The sequence below is a fragment of the Oncorhynchus tshawytscha genome, linkage group LG04, assembly GCF_018296145.1.
Source record: "Oncorhynchus tshawytscha isolate Ot180627B linkage group LG04, Otsh_v2.0, whole genome shotgun sequence".
Lineage (NCBI taxonomy): Eukaryota > Metazoa > Chordata > Actinopteri > Salmoniformes > Salmonidae > Oncorhynchus > Oncorhynchus tshawytscha.
In genome coordinates, this window is record NC_056432.1 from 26,548,367 (window position 1) to 26,562,953 (window position 14,587).

Genomic DNA, 14,587 nt, shown 5'->3' on the forward strand with positions numbered 1-14,587 from the left:
AACTCAGCAAAAAAAGAAACGTCCTCACTGTCAACTGTGTTTATTTTCAGTAAACTTAACATGGGAAAGAAGATTCAACAACAGACATAAACTGAACACGTTCCACAGACATGTGACTAACAGAAATTGAATAATGTGTCCCTGAACAAAGGGGGTAGTAACAGTCAGTGTCTGGTGTGGCCCACCAGCTGCATTAAGTACTGCAGTGCATCTCCTCCTCATGGACTGCACCAGATTTGCTGTGAGATATTACCCCACTCTTCCACCAAGGCACCTGCAAGTTCCCGGACATTTCTGGGGGGGGCCCAGACGGAGCCCACCCTCCGATCCAACAGGTCTCAGACGTGCTCAATGGAATTGAGAGCAGGGCTCATCGCTGGCCATGGCAGAACACTGGCATTCCTGTCTTGCAGGAAATCACACAGAATGAGCAGTATGGCTGGTGGCATTGTCATGATGGAGGGTCATGTCAGGATGAGCCTGCAGGAAGGGTACCACATGAGGGAGGAGGATGTCTTCCCTGTAACGCACAGCGTTGAGATTTCCTGCAATGACAACAAGCTCAGTCCGATGATGCTGTGACACACCGCCCCAGACCATGACGGACCCTCCACCTCCAAAATCGATCCCGCTCCAGAGTACAGGCATCGGTGTAACGCTCATTCCTTCTACGATAAACGCGAATCCGACCATCACCCCTGGTGAGACAAAACCGCGACTCGTCAGTGAAGAGCACTTTTTGCCTGTCCTGTCTAGCGACAGTGGGGTTGTGCCCATAGGCGACGTTGTTGCCGGTGATGTCTGGTGAGGACCTGCCTTCCAACTGGCCTACAAGCCCTCAGTCCAGCCTCTCTCAGCCTATTGCAGACAGTCTGAGCATTGGAGGGATTGTGTGTTCCTGGTGTAACTCGGGCAGTTGTTGTTGCCATTCTGTACCTGTCCCACAGGTGTGATGTTCGGATGTGCCGATCCTGTGCAGGTGGTGTTACACGTGGTCTGCCACTGCGAGGACGATCAGCTGTCCATCCTGTCTCGCTGTAGCGCTGTCTTAGGCGTCTCACAGTATGGACATTGCAATTTATTGCCCTGGCCACATCTGCAGTCCTCATGCCTCCTTGCAGCACGCCTAAGACACGTTCACGCAGATGAGCAGGGACTCTGGGCATATTTCTTTTGGTGTTTTTCAGTCAGTAGAAAGGCCTCTTTAGTGTCCTAAGTTTTCATAACTGTGACCCTATATGCATACCGTATGTAAGCTGTTAGTGTCTTAACGACCGTTCCACGGGTGCATGTTCATTAATTATTTATGGTTCATTGAACAAACATGGGAAACAGTGTTTAACCCCTTTACAATGAAGATCTGTGAAGTTATTTGGATTTTTACAAATTATCTTTGAGAGGGTCCTGAAAAGGGGACTTTTCTTTTTTTGCAAATCGACAGAGGTCCTTACAACACTGAACAAAAATATAAATGCAACATGTGAAGTGTTGGTTCCATGTTTCATGAACTGAAATAAAAGATCCCAGAAATGTTCCACACACACAAAAAGCTTCTCTCAAATTTGTTCACATTCATGTTAGTGAGCATTTCTCTTTGGCCAAGATAATCCATTCACCTGACTGGTGTGGCATATCAAGAAACTGATTAAACAGCATGATCATTAGACAGGTGCACCTTGTGCTGGGGACAATAAAAGGCCACTCTAAAATGTGTAATTTTGTCACAATAATGCCACAGATGTCTCTCAAGTTGAGGGAGTGCAATTGGCATGCTGACTGGAGGAATGTCTACCAGAGCTGTTTCCAGATAATTGAATGTTCATTTCTCTACCATAAGCCAAAGCAAAACAAATAAATAAACTGGAATGAGTAGGGTTTCTAAAACTTTTGACCGGTAGTGTAGCTGATGATTTCTCACAACACACCATGTTCATGCTCCAGCAGTTGTAGAGCCTCCACCCCATTGCTCCCTGATGGCCCAGCTCCCAGCTCTGACACAGACTCTCCCTCCAGGTCCAGAGACGACACAGAGTTAGACCGGTTGGACGGACCTGTGCAAAGAAAACAATTACATTGTGACATCTCTAACTACAATGCATCAGATTAAAAAGTCCTCTTCTGAATCTTATTTTTGTGGTACATTAACAGTTACTGTGGTTTACAAAAGATACACTGTAATAACATCTATTATAAACTCAATTCCATGGTCAAACATTGAACACATTCTGTTGTGTTGCTGTAGTAACTAATGAGTTAGCAAGGCATGTGGGCTGTTAGCACACTGACCCTCTGAGATACCCTCCAGGTTGTCACTACAGAGGGAGAAACGCAGGGTTTTGTCTGGTTTGCAATGGTGCTTGGTGTCGTCTGCAGGAGTGTACCCTTGTGCTCCATCAGTCTGCTGCACGGTCAACACCTGAGAGAGAGCAGTACTGGTTACTGCCACCCTGGCTCTTGATATGGGCTTCCAATAATGACAAATACATCTGTTACATGAAAGTATATATAAAAGTAACTGATCTTTGATTTCCACAATTGTGTGGAACTGTATTACAACACATCTCCCTAATGAACAAATCTTCATGATCCAGGCTCCTTAGTTACCTCATTCTCTGACATCATGCCGGGGATGGTCTGCGGGCTGCTTCCGAGTGAGATCACCAGCACCTCTTCTGGCATCACCTCCTGCAGGGATTCCATGGAGCTGGCCTCTGTTTCCCCCTGCTGGGCCAGCTCAGTACGGCTGCGACTGCGGGAGGCTGCTGGGGGAGCAGGAAAACAGACGGGATGAGGCCAACTAAATAAGATATTCAGGGTTAGCAGGGGACAAGGAGTTACTCTAATATTCACTCATTAACAGAAATTCAGAGTGCGCAAAAGACTGGGATCGGTTTCAATTATAACAAAAGCAAAAAGTAGCCATATACTATCTATACAACAACCGAACGTACAGACTCACCTACCTACACACAACTACATACAGACTGCTTTGCTAGTTAGATTACCTGTAAGTTGCTCCCAACCTGTTAGTTGCTCCCAACCTTTCAGTTTTGCATTGTGAAAGAAGTATTGCAGTGAACAGAAATATTGGACTAATGAATATCTCACATTTAAATCATTAAATCAATGAATCTCTCCTAATAGAGACTGAATATTTTGCTAGGCCCTGCTTAGATAACCTGTGCTGTATAACCCGTGCAGTGTAATACAGGTCAATGACTGCATCCAATCAGGTTCACAAATCATAAGTGCATGCCAAACACAATGAAGCAGTCACACTCATCACAATCTGCACATGGCATGCATACCATTCTAATGACCGACCTGATGGACTTCTACAGGATGACAATCTGTTCCTACATTGTGCTCTGTGTGGTTTTTTATTTATTTTATTTCATCTTTACTTAACCAGGTAGGCCAGTTGAGAACAAGTTCTCATTTACAAATGTGACCTGGCCAAGATAAAGCAAAACAGTGCGACAAAAACAACACATGGGATAAACAAACGTACAGTCAATAACACAAAAAATATGTACAGTGTGTGCAAATGTAGTAAGGTTAGGGAGGTAAGGCAATAAATAGGCCATAGTGGGGAAATAATTACAATGTAGCATTAACACTGAAGTGATAGATGTGCAAGTAAAGATAATGGAGTGCAAAAGAGCAACAACAAAAAATAACAATATGGGGATGAGGTAGTTGGGTGTGCTATTTACAGAAGTGCTGTGTACAGGCGCAGTGATCAGTAAGCTGTTCTGACAGCTGATGCTTACAGTTAAAGAGGGAGATAAGAATACAGCTTCAAAGATTTTTTCAATTTGTTAAAGTCATTGGCAGCAGAGAACTGGAAGGAAAGGCAGTCAAAGTAAGTGTTGGCTTTGGGGATGACCAGTGAAATATACCTGCTGGAGCGCGTGCTACGGGTGGGTGTTGCTATGGTGACCAGTGAGCTGAAATAAGGCGGGGCTTTACCTAGCAAAGACTTAGATGACCTGAATGAAGCCAGTGGGTTTGGCTACGAATTTGTAGCCGAAGCCAGTGGGTTTGGCTACGAATTTGTAGCGAGGTACAGTTAACGAGAGCATACAGGTCGCAGTGGTGGGTAGTATATGGGGCTTTGGTGACAAAACCGATGGCACTGTGATAGATTGCATCCAATTTGCTGAGTAAAGTGCTGGGGGCTAGTCAGTTTTACGAGGGTATGTTTGGCAGCATGAGTGAAGGAGGCTTTGTCTGCAAAATAGGAAGCCAAATCTAGATTTAATTTTGGATTGGAGATGCTTAATGTGAATCTGGAAGGAGAGTTTACAGTCTAACCAGACACCTAGGTATTTGTAGTTGTCCACATATTCTAAGTCAGAACTGTCCAGAGAAGTGATGCTAGGCGGGCGAGCAGGTGCGGGCAGCAATCGGTTGAAGAGCATGCATTTAGTTTTACTAGCATTTAAGAGCAGTTGGAGGCCACGGAAGGAGTGTTGTATGGCATTGAAGCTCGTTTGGAGGTTTGTTAACAGTGTCCAAGGAAGGGCCAGATGTAAACAGAATGGTTATGGTGCAAGACCTTCAAACAGAGGGATGCACGATCAACATCAGCAACTTTAATATCTCTTTCGCCAAAAGCATGTGTCTGAAAACATTCGGCAAACAACCGGGTATAAACGATGTTAACAAGACAGGGCGAAGCAGGCATGGTCAAAACAACATGGACAAGAGCACATCTAGCGCTATCTGGTGGTGAAGCAGTGGGACTGCAGCTACATGGCTAAAAGCATGGCTGTTACTGTATGTTTATGACTGGCAGTGGTACATGACTGGCAGTGGTACAAACACACTTTAGTTCTAGTCAGCCTCACAGGGCTGCCAGGCTACCCACCAAAAGGGGTAACTAATGGAATGTGTGCAGACAGGGTGGTGGTTGTGGAATCCCAGGACGTTGCTAACTGTTGTCCTGATCGTTCATAGGCAGCAAAGGAGGAAGGAAGAAGGTTGAGGGTGAAAGAGTATACAGGGCAAATATTTAGTAGAAACAGTATAAAACAGTTTAAAATCTGACTAAAAAGGTTAATATTTTAGGGCAGCTTGAAGCGGCTTATTTCATGGCAGAGGATGTTGTGCCCTCACATTTAATGAATGCATTTCTAATGGAGGAAGGTATACATTTCTCCATCTATACCAATTAAAAAGGGTTCATTTATATTTGGTCATTTAATTGGTTGTCATTTCTGGAATTGAGCTCCAATCTAGAAGTTGCTAATTACCTGTAGAACAGTCCGGGAACCTCATTAGCTTCCTACATAACAGGGGCTTTCTAAGGCAGCCATTACAACTCTAGCAACCTGGTTATTTATTACCATGAATGAAACACCCTATAGTTTGTACATAAATACAGCAAGGCTGGTTTCAGTGAAGATTCAAACTGAACTCTCCAACTGGTGCCATCAGTTACAGCAAAATACACTATTGAAAAGACATCCTATAATGGGAATGACAAGTACTGGAGATGAACACCTTACATCATTAAGCAGTATGTAATTCTATCTGTCAGAGAGCCAGTGGCTGCACATGTACAGTAACAATAGCTGAGGTAGGTACCTAAGTTCCTGTTCTTCTTGTTGGCAGGGGTGGTGGTTGGGGAAAGCTGGGGGGTGTTGGAGGGGGTGAGCTCCAGACTGTTGCTCTTCACTGTGCGGGACTGGGGCACGTTGGCCATTAGGGTCTCAAGGAGTATGTGCTCCTCCTCCCGGAGGTAGTCCCCTGCCATCACACTCCGTACAAAGTCCACCTGAACAACATACGATTGATTTAATTAATTTACTCTCACATCCTAGTCTCTATGTGGAACCTAATTATGATGTTTTTAATAATGCATGAATAGCTAAGCTGGAGGAGAACTTATGCCACAGGTGATAAGTACAGGGCTCTGCTTTACAATTAAACTAAAAGTGGCGCTTGAGACATGCTAATGTGCAGAATACAGCTAGAGTAATTGTTCATTATTGCACTGTTATAAGGAAAGGTTCCTGTAACTCCAGGAATATGTGAGACTATTTTGTATACTTGAGTATGGTATATCCCAGTTAGGGTTCCTGGTTATTCCCTCCTGATTCCTGAAATTTTACAAACAGGATTTCTGGAAAACCTGTGACTTTTGGGATAGTTACCAGAATTTTGTAACCCCAATACCAGTCCTTAAAACATAACAGCACTCTCAACTACCTTTGTGAAATGTCTCTTTCTGCTCTGACAAGTTTAGGCAGGTCATCTAAATGTTCTGTAACATAGGAATCTCTACTGTTGCCTGTATAAAACATGGGGGTATACAATTCTTAGGCTAGGCTAACTATATGACAGACTCTGGGCTTCAGCAGCGTACCAGGCAGAGCAGCTGACTGTGTGTCATGTACGCCACAGTCCTGCTGAGGCCTTCAAGTAGGTTCATGGAGGACATGGGCGGCGTCTCCACAGCTCTCCCTCCGATTACCACATCCAGGAAGGCAGATACGCAGCTCTGAGGTGACACAACCAGACAGTCAACTTCAATAATAAGGCAAGAAGCAAAGCAAGTATTCAGAATGTAATTAAAGCTACCCCATGGGCAAACCGGTCCATATTAAGATGTGTGTTTGAGGATATTACCTTGTCGAACTTGGCCAAACTGTTTTTCCTCCTGGGGTCTCCATCACCGTCAGCCATTGCCAACTGTTGAAGAAGCTGCCCTACCTAGAGGACAAAGATAATGATTAGAATACATACAAAGGTAACAATATTTTGTCTTGTTATTTAACAGTTAAAACAAGATTTGTACTCTAAGCTGTCAATATAAGACTAGTGTGGATGTATGAGTCTGTTGGCTCCTCCACTGACCTGCATGAGGTTGAAGCGAGCCACCTCGTTGATAGGGGCGTCTGAGATGATGCCGTACTGCTCAGGATTGACTATGGCTGGGCAGATGAAGCAGGTGAGCAGCAGGTCCGTGCACATGGTCCGCACCTCGCCCACCTCCAGCCTCTCCACACACGACAGAGTCTTGTACATCTGAGACACAATCCAGCGCAGGTTGTGGGGGAAGCAGTAGGTGTTCTGCTTCAGGTAGCCGATGAACTTGTTGACCAGGGTCACCAGCTTGGCCTCATTGGCCTCCACAGCAGCCGCCACCTTCTGCCTGTAGCCCTCCGAGCCCTTCTCCCCAAACAGGCGCTCCTGCTGCGCCGGCGTGAAGCGCTCCGTCACCTTGGAGGGGTCAGTCTCTAGGTGGTCCTCATCCTCCACCAGCAGCTGCATGATGGGCTCATGGAGGGTGGCGGTGAGGAAGAGCTTGGCGGAGTACAGCCCCTCAGAGAAGAGCTTGAAGAGGATGCTGAAGGCACACGTTCCTCGCCGCAGCAGCCGCCGAGGGTTGTCGCTCTCCTTCAGCTCAAACTCCACCAAGTATCGGAGGACCTGGAATTCATAGAAACAGCAGCACTGTTACCATCAGTTTTAGCAGTGCAGAGGTTAGAAACTAACTGCCTGATCACACTGCCTATGGGGATCTGTAATAGTAACATGCGGCTGCCAGAAGAGATCTGGGCTGCTCACCTGCAACAGGTAGCTCTCATCCTCCTGCATGATACAGTTGCCATAGAGTGAGGTGAAGACAGTGTAAATGACCCCCTGTGTGTGCTCCTGGTTCAGCCTCTCCCCAGCCACCAGGCAGGAGGCCACCAGCCGGGGATTCTCCCGCACCCGGCCCAGGAACTCCCCATAGATGCTCTCCTGGAAGCCCAGAGTCTTGTAACCATCCAGGAACTGTGTGTCCTCCAGCACTTTGGCATGCTGGCAGCATTCGGCCGGGGAAGCCTCAGCACTGTAGGAAAGAGAGCTTTAATTACAAGAGCAGAAGGCTCCACAAACCAGGAGCTGGAATTAGGCAACAGCGGGCCACAATGTTGATTAGTAGTTGGAGTGACATGTAATTGTATGATATTCTTGCTGATCACGGGACTACTCTTATTCCTTGCAATTCCCCTTTTGACTTGCTAAACTAAATAATACTCAGCTGGGTCTGGCATGCACCATGTTTGTATTTGGCAGGATCTACCATAAACAAGATGATCACATCAGGAAGATAAGACAGTTAACACTGTGGAATCCGACTTCGGGACTACTAAGTTACTAGTTCATTAAAAGGTCACTCGGTGGTCACACATTGCTGTACAATTTAAAATGCAGGACAATTGAGAGTTCCTATTAGAACTGTTTCTATTCTACAATTGGATCAGTGTCAATTAAGTGCACTGGTGTAACAGTAGCTGTGGGGGCACCATGCTGACCTGGTGAGGATGAGCCGGTCGAGGTTGATCCTCTGCTGCTTGGTGATCCAGGCAGCACGGTACAGCCTCTCAGCAGTCTTCAGCACGTCCCCATTGAGCCGCTGGATCAGCTGCTTCTCTGAGGCCACATACAGCCGCTCCTGCTTCAGGTGATGGGCCAGAGTGTGGATGTCTGGCTTCATCTTTACCAGCTCACGCAGAGAGGCAAAGGACTGCAGAAGAGTGAGAGAAGAGAGGGATCAGTCACACTGGGAGAATGAGTCCTAGACATTCAGGGCAGAGCTACATACAGGGCAGTTTTGGAGTAGATTTATAAGCGTGGACAATGTAGCATTTCTATATCTGAGAGGAATTCAGATGAAGAGCCGGAAAGAACCCTTTTCCTGTGGATGCATAGCTGGCAGAATCCTAGCTCACACACGGACAGAGGAATTGGATTGTCAGTAGTCAAGAGAAGGTAGAAACACTACTTCCACTGGCTGAGAATGACAGCAAAGAGAGAAGAGGGGTGTGGGGGGTGGCTTCAAGCCATCTTCAGCAGCTGGCCCCATACTGGGGCGGCCTTTAAAGAATTAACTCCTACTCTCACACACACACACAAGCGTTTGGTAGTATTATTCACAGCACAAAAGAATATGCAAATCCCTTTTTCTTCACACACATACACAAACCAGAAAGAACACATTAAATTTAAATGATTTCCTGGAGTATTCTATGACACAAAAGGCTCTTTGTGGATGGCTGCTCCCGAGGAAAACAGACAAGATTGTAAGGCTGGGAGGCCCGTGAAAACGGCCCAGAGAACCCTGTCTCAGACAGAAGGCTACGGCTATCAGAGGACACAGCCTGCTAGCTAGTAACAAGTGCAAATGCTTGATACTATTAAACAGAATCAATTAATGTGGTTTGAGGCATAAATAGGTGTAGAGGCTTAGAAGCATTTATTTTAAACATGTCAAATAAGCAAGGTTATCATCATGGGTAATACACAAGGCAGTCTGTTTATTTAGTATGCTAAATCCAATGATGGACAGGCCACTGTGGAGTTTTCTAGAAACATGAACACTGTGGGATCTCTGCTAAATCAAATTCTGTCAAATGTATATAAGGTTAATCAATAGATTATTGAACGACTAGTATACTTGCCCATGAGATGATGCATGTGCCGTATTCTCTTGAGAGGACTACATTTGTCATAGTCCTGCGGGGAAGAGAAAGGGTGTAGGCCTAGGGCAGACAGGTGGTACTGTAGGAACTGTGGTCTGGTACTGGTATTAAAGCCATTTCTGCGTTAGAGATTTGTTGAGTAGACCTACAGTGCATTCGGAAAGTATTCAGAACCCTTGACTTTATCCAAACTGTTACGTTACAGCCTTCATCTAAATGTATTAATTAATAAGAACCTGGAAAAAAAATAGTAATAATAAATCACATTTACATAAGCATTCAGACCCTTTACTCAGTACTTTGTTGAAGCACGTTTGGCAGCCTCGAGAATGACGCTACAAGCTGGGCACACCTGTATTTGGGGAGTTTCTCAGGTTCTTCTCTGCAGATCTTCTCAGTCAGGTTGGATGGGGAGCATTGCTGCACAGCTATTTTCAGGTCTTCCCAGGGATGTTCAATCAGGTTCAAGTCCAGGCTCTGGCTGGGCCTCTCAAGGACATTCAGAGACTTGTCCCGAAGCCACTACTGTGTTGTCTTGGCTGTGTGCTTAGGGTCGTCGTCCTGTTGGAAGGTGCACCTTTGTCCCAGTCTGATGTCCTGAACGCTCTGGATTAGGTTATCAAATATCTCTCTGTACTTTGCTCTGTTCATCTTTCCCTCGATCCTGACTAGTCTCCCAGTCCCTGCCGCTGAAAATCAACCCGACATCATGATGCTGCTGCCACCACCACCATGCTTCACTGTTGGGATGGTTCCAGATTTCCTCCAGACTTGACATTCAGACCAAAGAGTTCAATCCTGATTTCAGCAGACCAGAAAATCTAGTTTCTCATGGTCAAAGTCCTTTAGGTGCCTTTTTGGCAAACTCGGGCTGTCATGAGGCTTTTACTGAGGAGTGGCTCCCGCCTGGCCACAACCACAAAGGCCTGATTAGTGGAGTGCTGCAGAGATGGTTGTCCTTCTGGAAGGTTCTCCCATCTCCACAGAGGAACTCTGGAGCTCTGTCAGAGTGACCAATCGTGTTCTTGGTCACCCCCCTGACCAAGGCCCTTCTGCCCAGATTGCTCAGTTTGACCAGGCAGCCATCTCTAGGAAGTATCTTGGTGGTTCCAAACTTCTTCCATTTAAGAATGATGGAGACCACAGTGTTTGTGGGGAGCTTCAAAGCTGCAGAAATTATTTGGTAGCTTTCTACACATTGGTGCCTCGACACAATCCTGTATCAGAGCTCTACGGACAATTCCTTCAACCTCATGGCTTGGTTTTTACTCTGACAAACACTGTCAACTGTGGGACCTTATATAGACAGGTGCGTGTGACTTTCCAATCATGTCCAATCAATTTGAATTCACCGCAGGTGGACTCCGATCAGGTTGTAGAAACATCAAGGACCATCAATGGAAACAGTACGCACTTGAGCTCAATTTCAAGTCTCATAGCAAAGGGTCTGAATAGTTATGTAAATAAGGTATTCCTGTTTTAATAAATGTGCAAAAAAATCTAAAAACCTGTTTTCGCTTCTTCATTATAGGGTTGTATGTGTAGATTGATGAGAAAAATTGTATCCATTTTAGAATAAGGCTGTAACGTACCAGAATGTGGAAAACGTCAAGGGGTCTGAATACTTCCCGAATGCACTGTACCCAATGAGTAAGTAATGGAAAAGGAAGGGGAACTTGAAAGCAGAAGAACACTAGGTGGTGGGTAAAGGCGCAGGTTGGAATATGTGAGACAGAATGACTGTAGTTACAGGTAGGTAGGCAGGCTAAAAATAGAATTCTCAGTCCAAAGCCACCCCAACCCTCTATACATCATCCTTGTGCTTCCTTGTTCTGAGCCTACCATCCATCTAATCAAAACAGCATAACAGCACATGAACCAGTGATGTAGAGTCGTGGTGTTTAGAACACAACCCAAACATTCCCTCAGTTGAACATACAACACAAGCCAAGAGAACAAAGCGCTTTCTAAAGGCACTGGAAACTCAGCCAAAGTCCCCTTTTCACTTCCCCTCCACATCAGATCAAGTAGGACTGTATGCATGAGTAAGTTACCAACTCCAGTACACCATAATCTATGGTCTCCGCCACACCACTGCTGAGCCGCAGCATCTCCCTTTGAAACTCGTCAGGCCTCCTTCCATTGGACTGCAGACATTTACCAGCTCCTGTGTGCAATGCCTTGGGTTGCACACTGCACCTCCCTACAATCACCTCCTCTAACAATGAGCTCACACAGAGACATAGCAAAACTCTACCTAGCCTATTCCAGCAATCTGGGCCCACCACTCCCCATATCCAATTGACAACATAGGACAGTCATATATTCTGTTTTAGATGATTAGGAAACTAAAAATATGAAATTAAAACCAGGATGAGCAGGGTAGCTGAGAGTGTACTGCAGTCAGAACAGAGATCTGATAAAAATGGCTACATCACAGAAGCTCAGGCATACAGCACTTTCACTCATGAGTTCCCCGCAGAGGTTGTCTGTCACATCTAGGAGGCCTAGGCCTATGTCTGTCCTACAACAATTTTCATTATTGAGCAAAGCCTCCTGTCCCTGTTTAACAGTACATACACAAAATATACTCAACTGCTGTACCCTTAGGAGGCTCAGCATGTTTATGTTCAGATGATTGATTCTGGAATGGAGAGGTAGAGGGAATCGCACTGACACTGGTGTCTCCCTGGCCACTGAGAAGAGGGGCAATGTTGGGGGAGAATATGCTGTGTGGCATTTCAAGCCCAATTGATGTTCTCAGTGAGTAGTTTCACTTTGAGAGTAATTTCGATGCTTGGCTAGCTCTTCTGCTTTCCCAACCATGTATAGAATAATCGAGTGCAGTACTGTCATAAATACCTAGAAACTTAAGTTAAGCTATCTGAGCCCAGAGATGACAAATTAGTAAATGCTTCCTCTTACAAACACCATAACCAAAGGGGGGCATTCTGTAGGTAAGAGGAGTGCTGGCAGGAAATATTTAGAGACTTCAAGTTCAAAGGTGGGAGGGAGCAAAGGAATAGCATCCAAATACAGAAAAAGGATAAATGATATAGGCCTAAATCAACACATTTACTGACATATTCATGCTCCAAATGTTATTTTGCAAAATGTAGTTTGAAATGCTGCCTGCCAGGAAGACAAAGCCTGGCAGTGCACTTCAACGCTGAATGAAACATCCTCTGGAGTGTTCAACTTCCTAACTTCTGACCTTGCCGAAACACAACTAGTATTGCATGGGCAGAGGCAGTTGAGATTCAATGGAACAAGAATTATATCCAATTTCTGGGATCACTATAACTAAATAATAAATTAAAGAAGCTAGGAGCACACTTCTTATTTGCAGGGATTGAGGTGTGTGTGTTTTTTAACTCAAACAATGAACCTAATCAAAATGTCAAGTGCATCCCTGAATCAACATAAATAGTGACCATCCGGTTTAAAAAAAGACTGAGCCCCTCTTGATACACACATGCCTTTTTCTATGGTTCACCATACTGCACTACATTCATGGCCCCTGCAGTGGGTGGGGCTCAACTGTACACCTAACTAAGGGATCGGGTGGGTAATGAAAGGGGCGACCACCGTTTGTGTGCCAGCCATGCAGCTGTCTTTAGAGAGATAAAACTGTAGTTGCCCAGCAGCCCAGAACCATAACAACCTCTTTGTCATCCTTAACTTGGAAAAAAGCTACAGACCATTTCGGAATTTCTGATTTAAAAATCTATATGATAGCTGACATTGAAGTAGTTACAAACTAGCCAGTCCTATGATTTGTCAAGGCTCTAGCCTGTTCACTCTGATGCAGCACAGTCGACATCTTGCGGAATTTTTGGTTTGTTTGTTAGCATCTCACTGCTAAGGTTTGCAAGCATTATGATAACAAGCGATAGTAGCTGTTTACAACAGTAGTAGTTGTACCACCTAGTTATAACGTTAGTTGTTGTAAACAGCTAGTTTGCTATCATGATGCTGGCAAATCTTAGTAGTGAGATAGCTACCTAACCAATGCTTGCTATCTAATTATTAGCGTTATATCCTAAACAAACAAAATATCAAGCTATCGAAGAGAGAATGGCTAACGCGCTAGCTATCAACAACGATAGCTAGCTAACGTTATCTAGTTAAGGTAACTAACGTTAGCGATCTAACGTAAGTTAGCTAACCTTAAAATGTTGGCAGTACTACTACTGTACGAGCCAAACATCGAGTTACTGTGGGACAATTTTATGGGAATACCTACGCCAATGTTGCCGTGGTAGGCCAGTTGCAGCAGCAAACCGGTACAATCACAGAGGACCGTTCGTGTTCAAACATCAAGAAGTAGCTAACAGCTACTACTAGCTAGCCTGCTATCTGTGCAAACTAGCATGGAGGCGGCCTGCGAGGAAAACATGCAAACATAACTATAACACTAATTCAATGACTTACCAAACAAGTTGATTAGTATAACAGTTGTTTACGGATTCCCAATAACCGTGAAATAATTGCAGTAAGCAATAACTCGTTAGCTCGATACGTCTATTCCACAACGTTTCTGAACTCCCTCTTTCGGGTTACAGCGCTTGCTACCGTTAGCTGTCATTATGAGAAGACGCGCTCCACCCGCATGCGCACTGGGCATAGAATGCTCTTGGACGCGGTCAGCGCTTTCTTGCGTCCTTGGAACGTCTCTACCCTAAAACCTTAACCCTTACCTTAACTGTTTTACATTTCAACTTCATTGAGGGTGACGTCCGAGTTTGGACTTCCCAATGATGCCGTTTAGACGTTTTCCTCTTGGAGACTCAAGGCTGTTGAGGTCAGAAATAATTTAAGAAATTAGCAGGTCAACTCTTTTTTGATCTGTATGAACGCCCATTACATACTTTGCCCGTGAGTTGTGGGCCATGCGGTGCGTTCTGGGTAATTCTGGGACAAGGTAACCAGGGCCTTTTCTCATTTAGAAAAGTCTGTCCTTCACTCTCTCTCCTTTGTCTGCTCTCCTCCATGACCTGGAAACCAATAAGTAGTCAAGGAGACATCAATTCTTTAGTAGGCAAAATGAAGAGTGTCCTCAACCTCCTCGATAGCCACCTTTCAAATACATTACGTATTTGATACCA

The 14,587-nt window shown here is 45.0% G+C and overlaps 1 protein-coding gene across 8 annotated transcripts in view; it reads right to left on the reverse strand.

Moving 5' to 3' along the window:
* The window catches only part of gapvd1 (GTPase activating protein and VPS9 domains 1), a 30,731-nt gene extending 16,359 nt beyond the window's left edge, over positions 1–14,372 (reverse strand). For 3 of the 8 annotated variants that reach the window (XM_042320526.1, XM_024417449.2, XM_024417444.2), the window contains exons 1-11: positions 14,180–14,371; positions 8,313–8,524; positions 7,579–7,846; positions 6,865–7,440; positions 6,637–6,720; positions 6,374–6,508; positions 5,593–5,782; positions 4,874–4,948; positions 2,605–2,759; positions 2,287–2,416; positions 1,926–2,051 (exon numbers count right to left, since the gene is read on the reverse strand). In XM_042320526.1, coding sequence (XP_042176460.1) covers positions 1,926–2,051; positions 2,287–2,416; positions 2,605–2,759; positions 4,874–4,948; positions 5,593–5,782; positions 6,374–6,508; positions 6,637–6,720; positions 6,865–7,440; positions 7,579–7,846; positions 8,313–8,524; positions 14,180–14,206 — 1,978 coding nt within the window. In that variant the 5' untranslated portion in view covers positions 14,207–14,371. Of the gene's footprint in view, positions 1–1,925; positions 2,052–2,286; positions 2,417–2,604; positions 2,763–4,873; positions 4,949–5,592; positions 5,783–6,373; positions 6,509–6,636; positions 6,721–6,864; positions 7,441–7,578; positions 7,847–8,312; positions 8,525–13,913; positions 14,125–14,179 lie in introns of those variants that run through there. The other 5 variants (XM_024417443.2, XM_024417445.2, XM_024417448.2 and 2 more) reach the window with 5 other exon arrangements.
* Between the last annotated feature and the right edge of the window lie 215 nt (positions 14,373–14,587).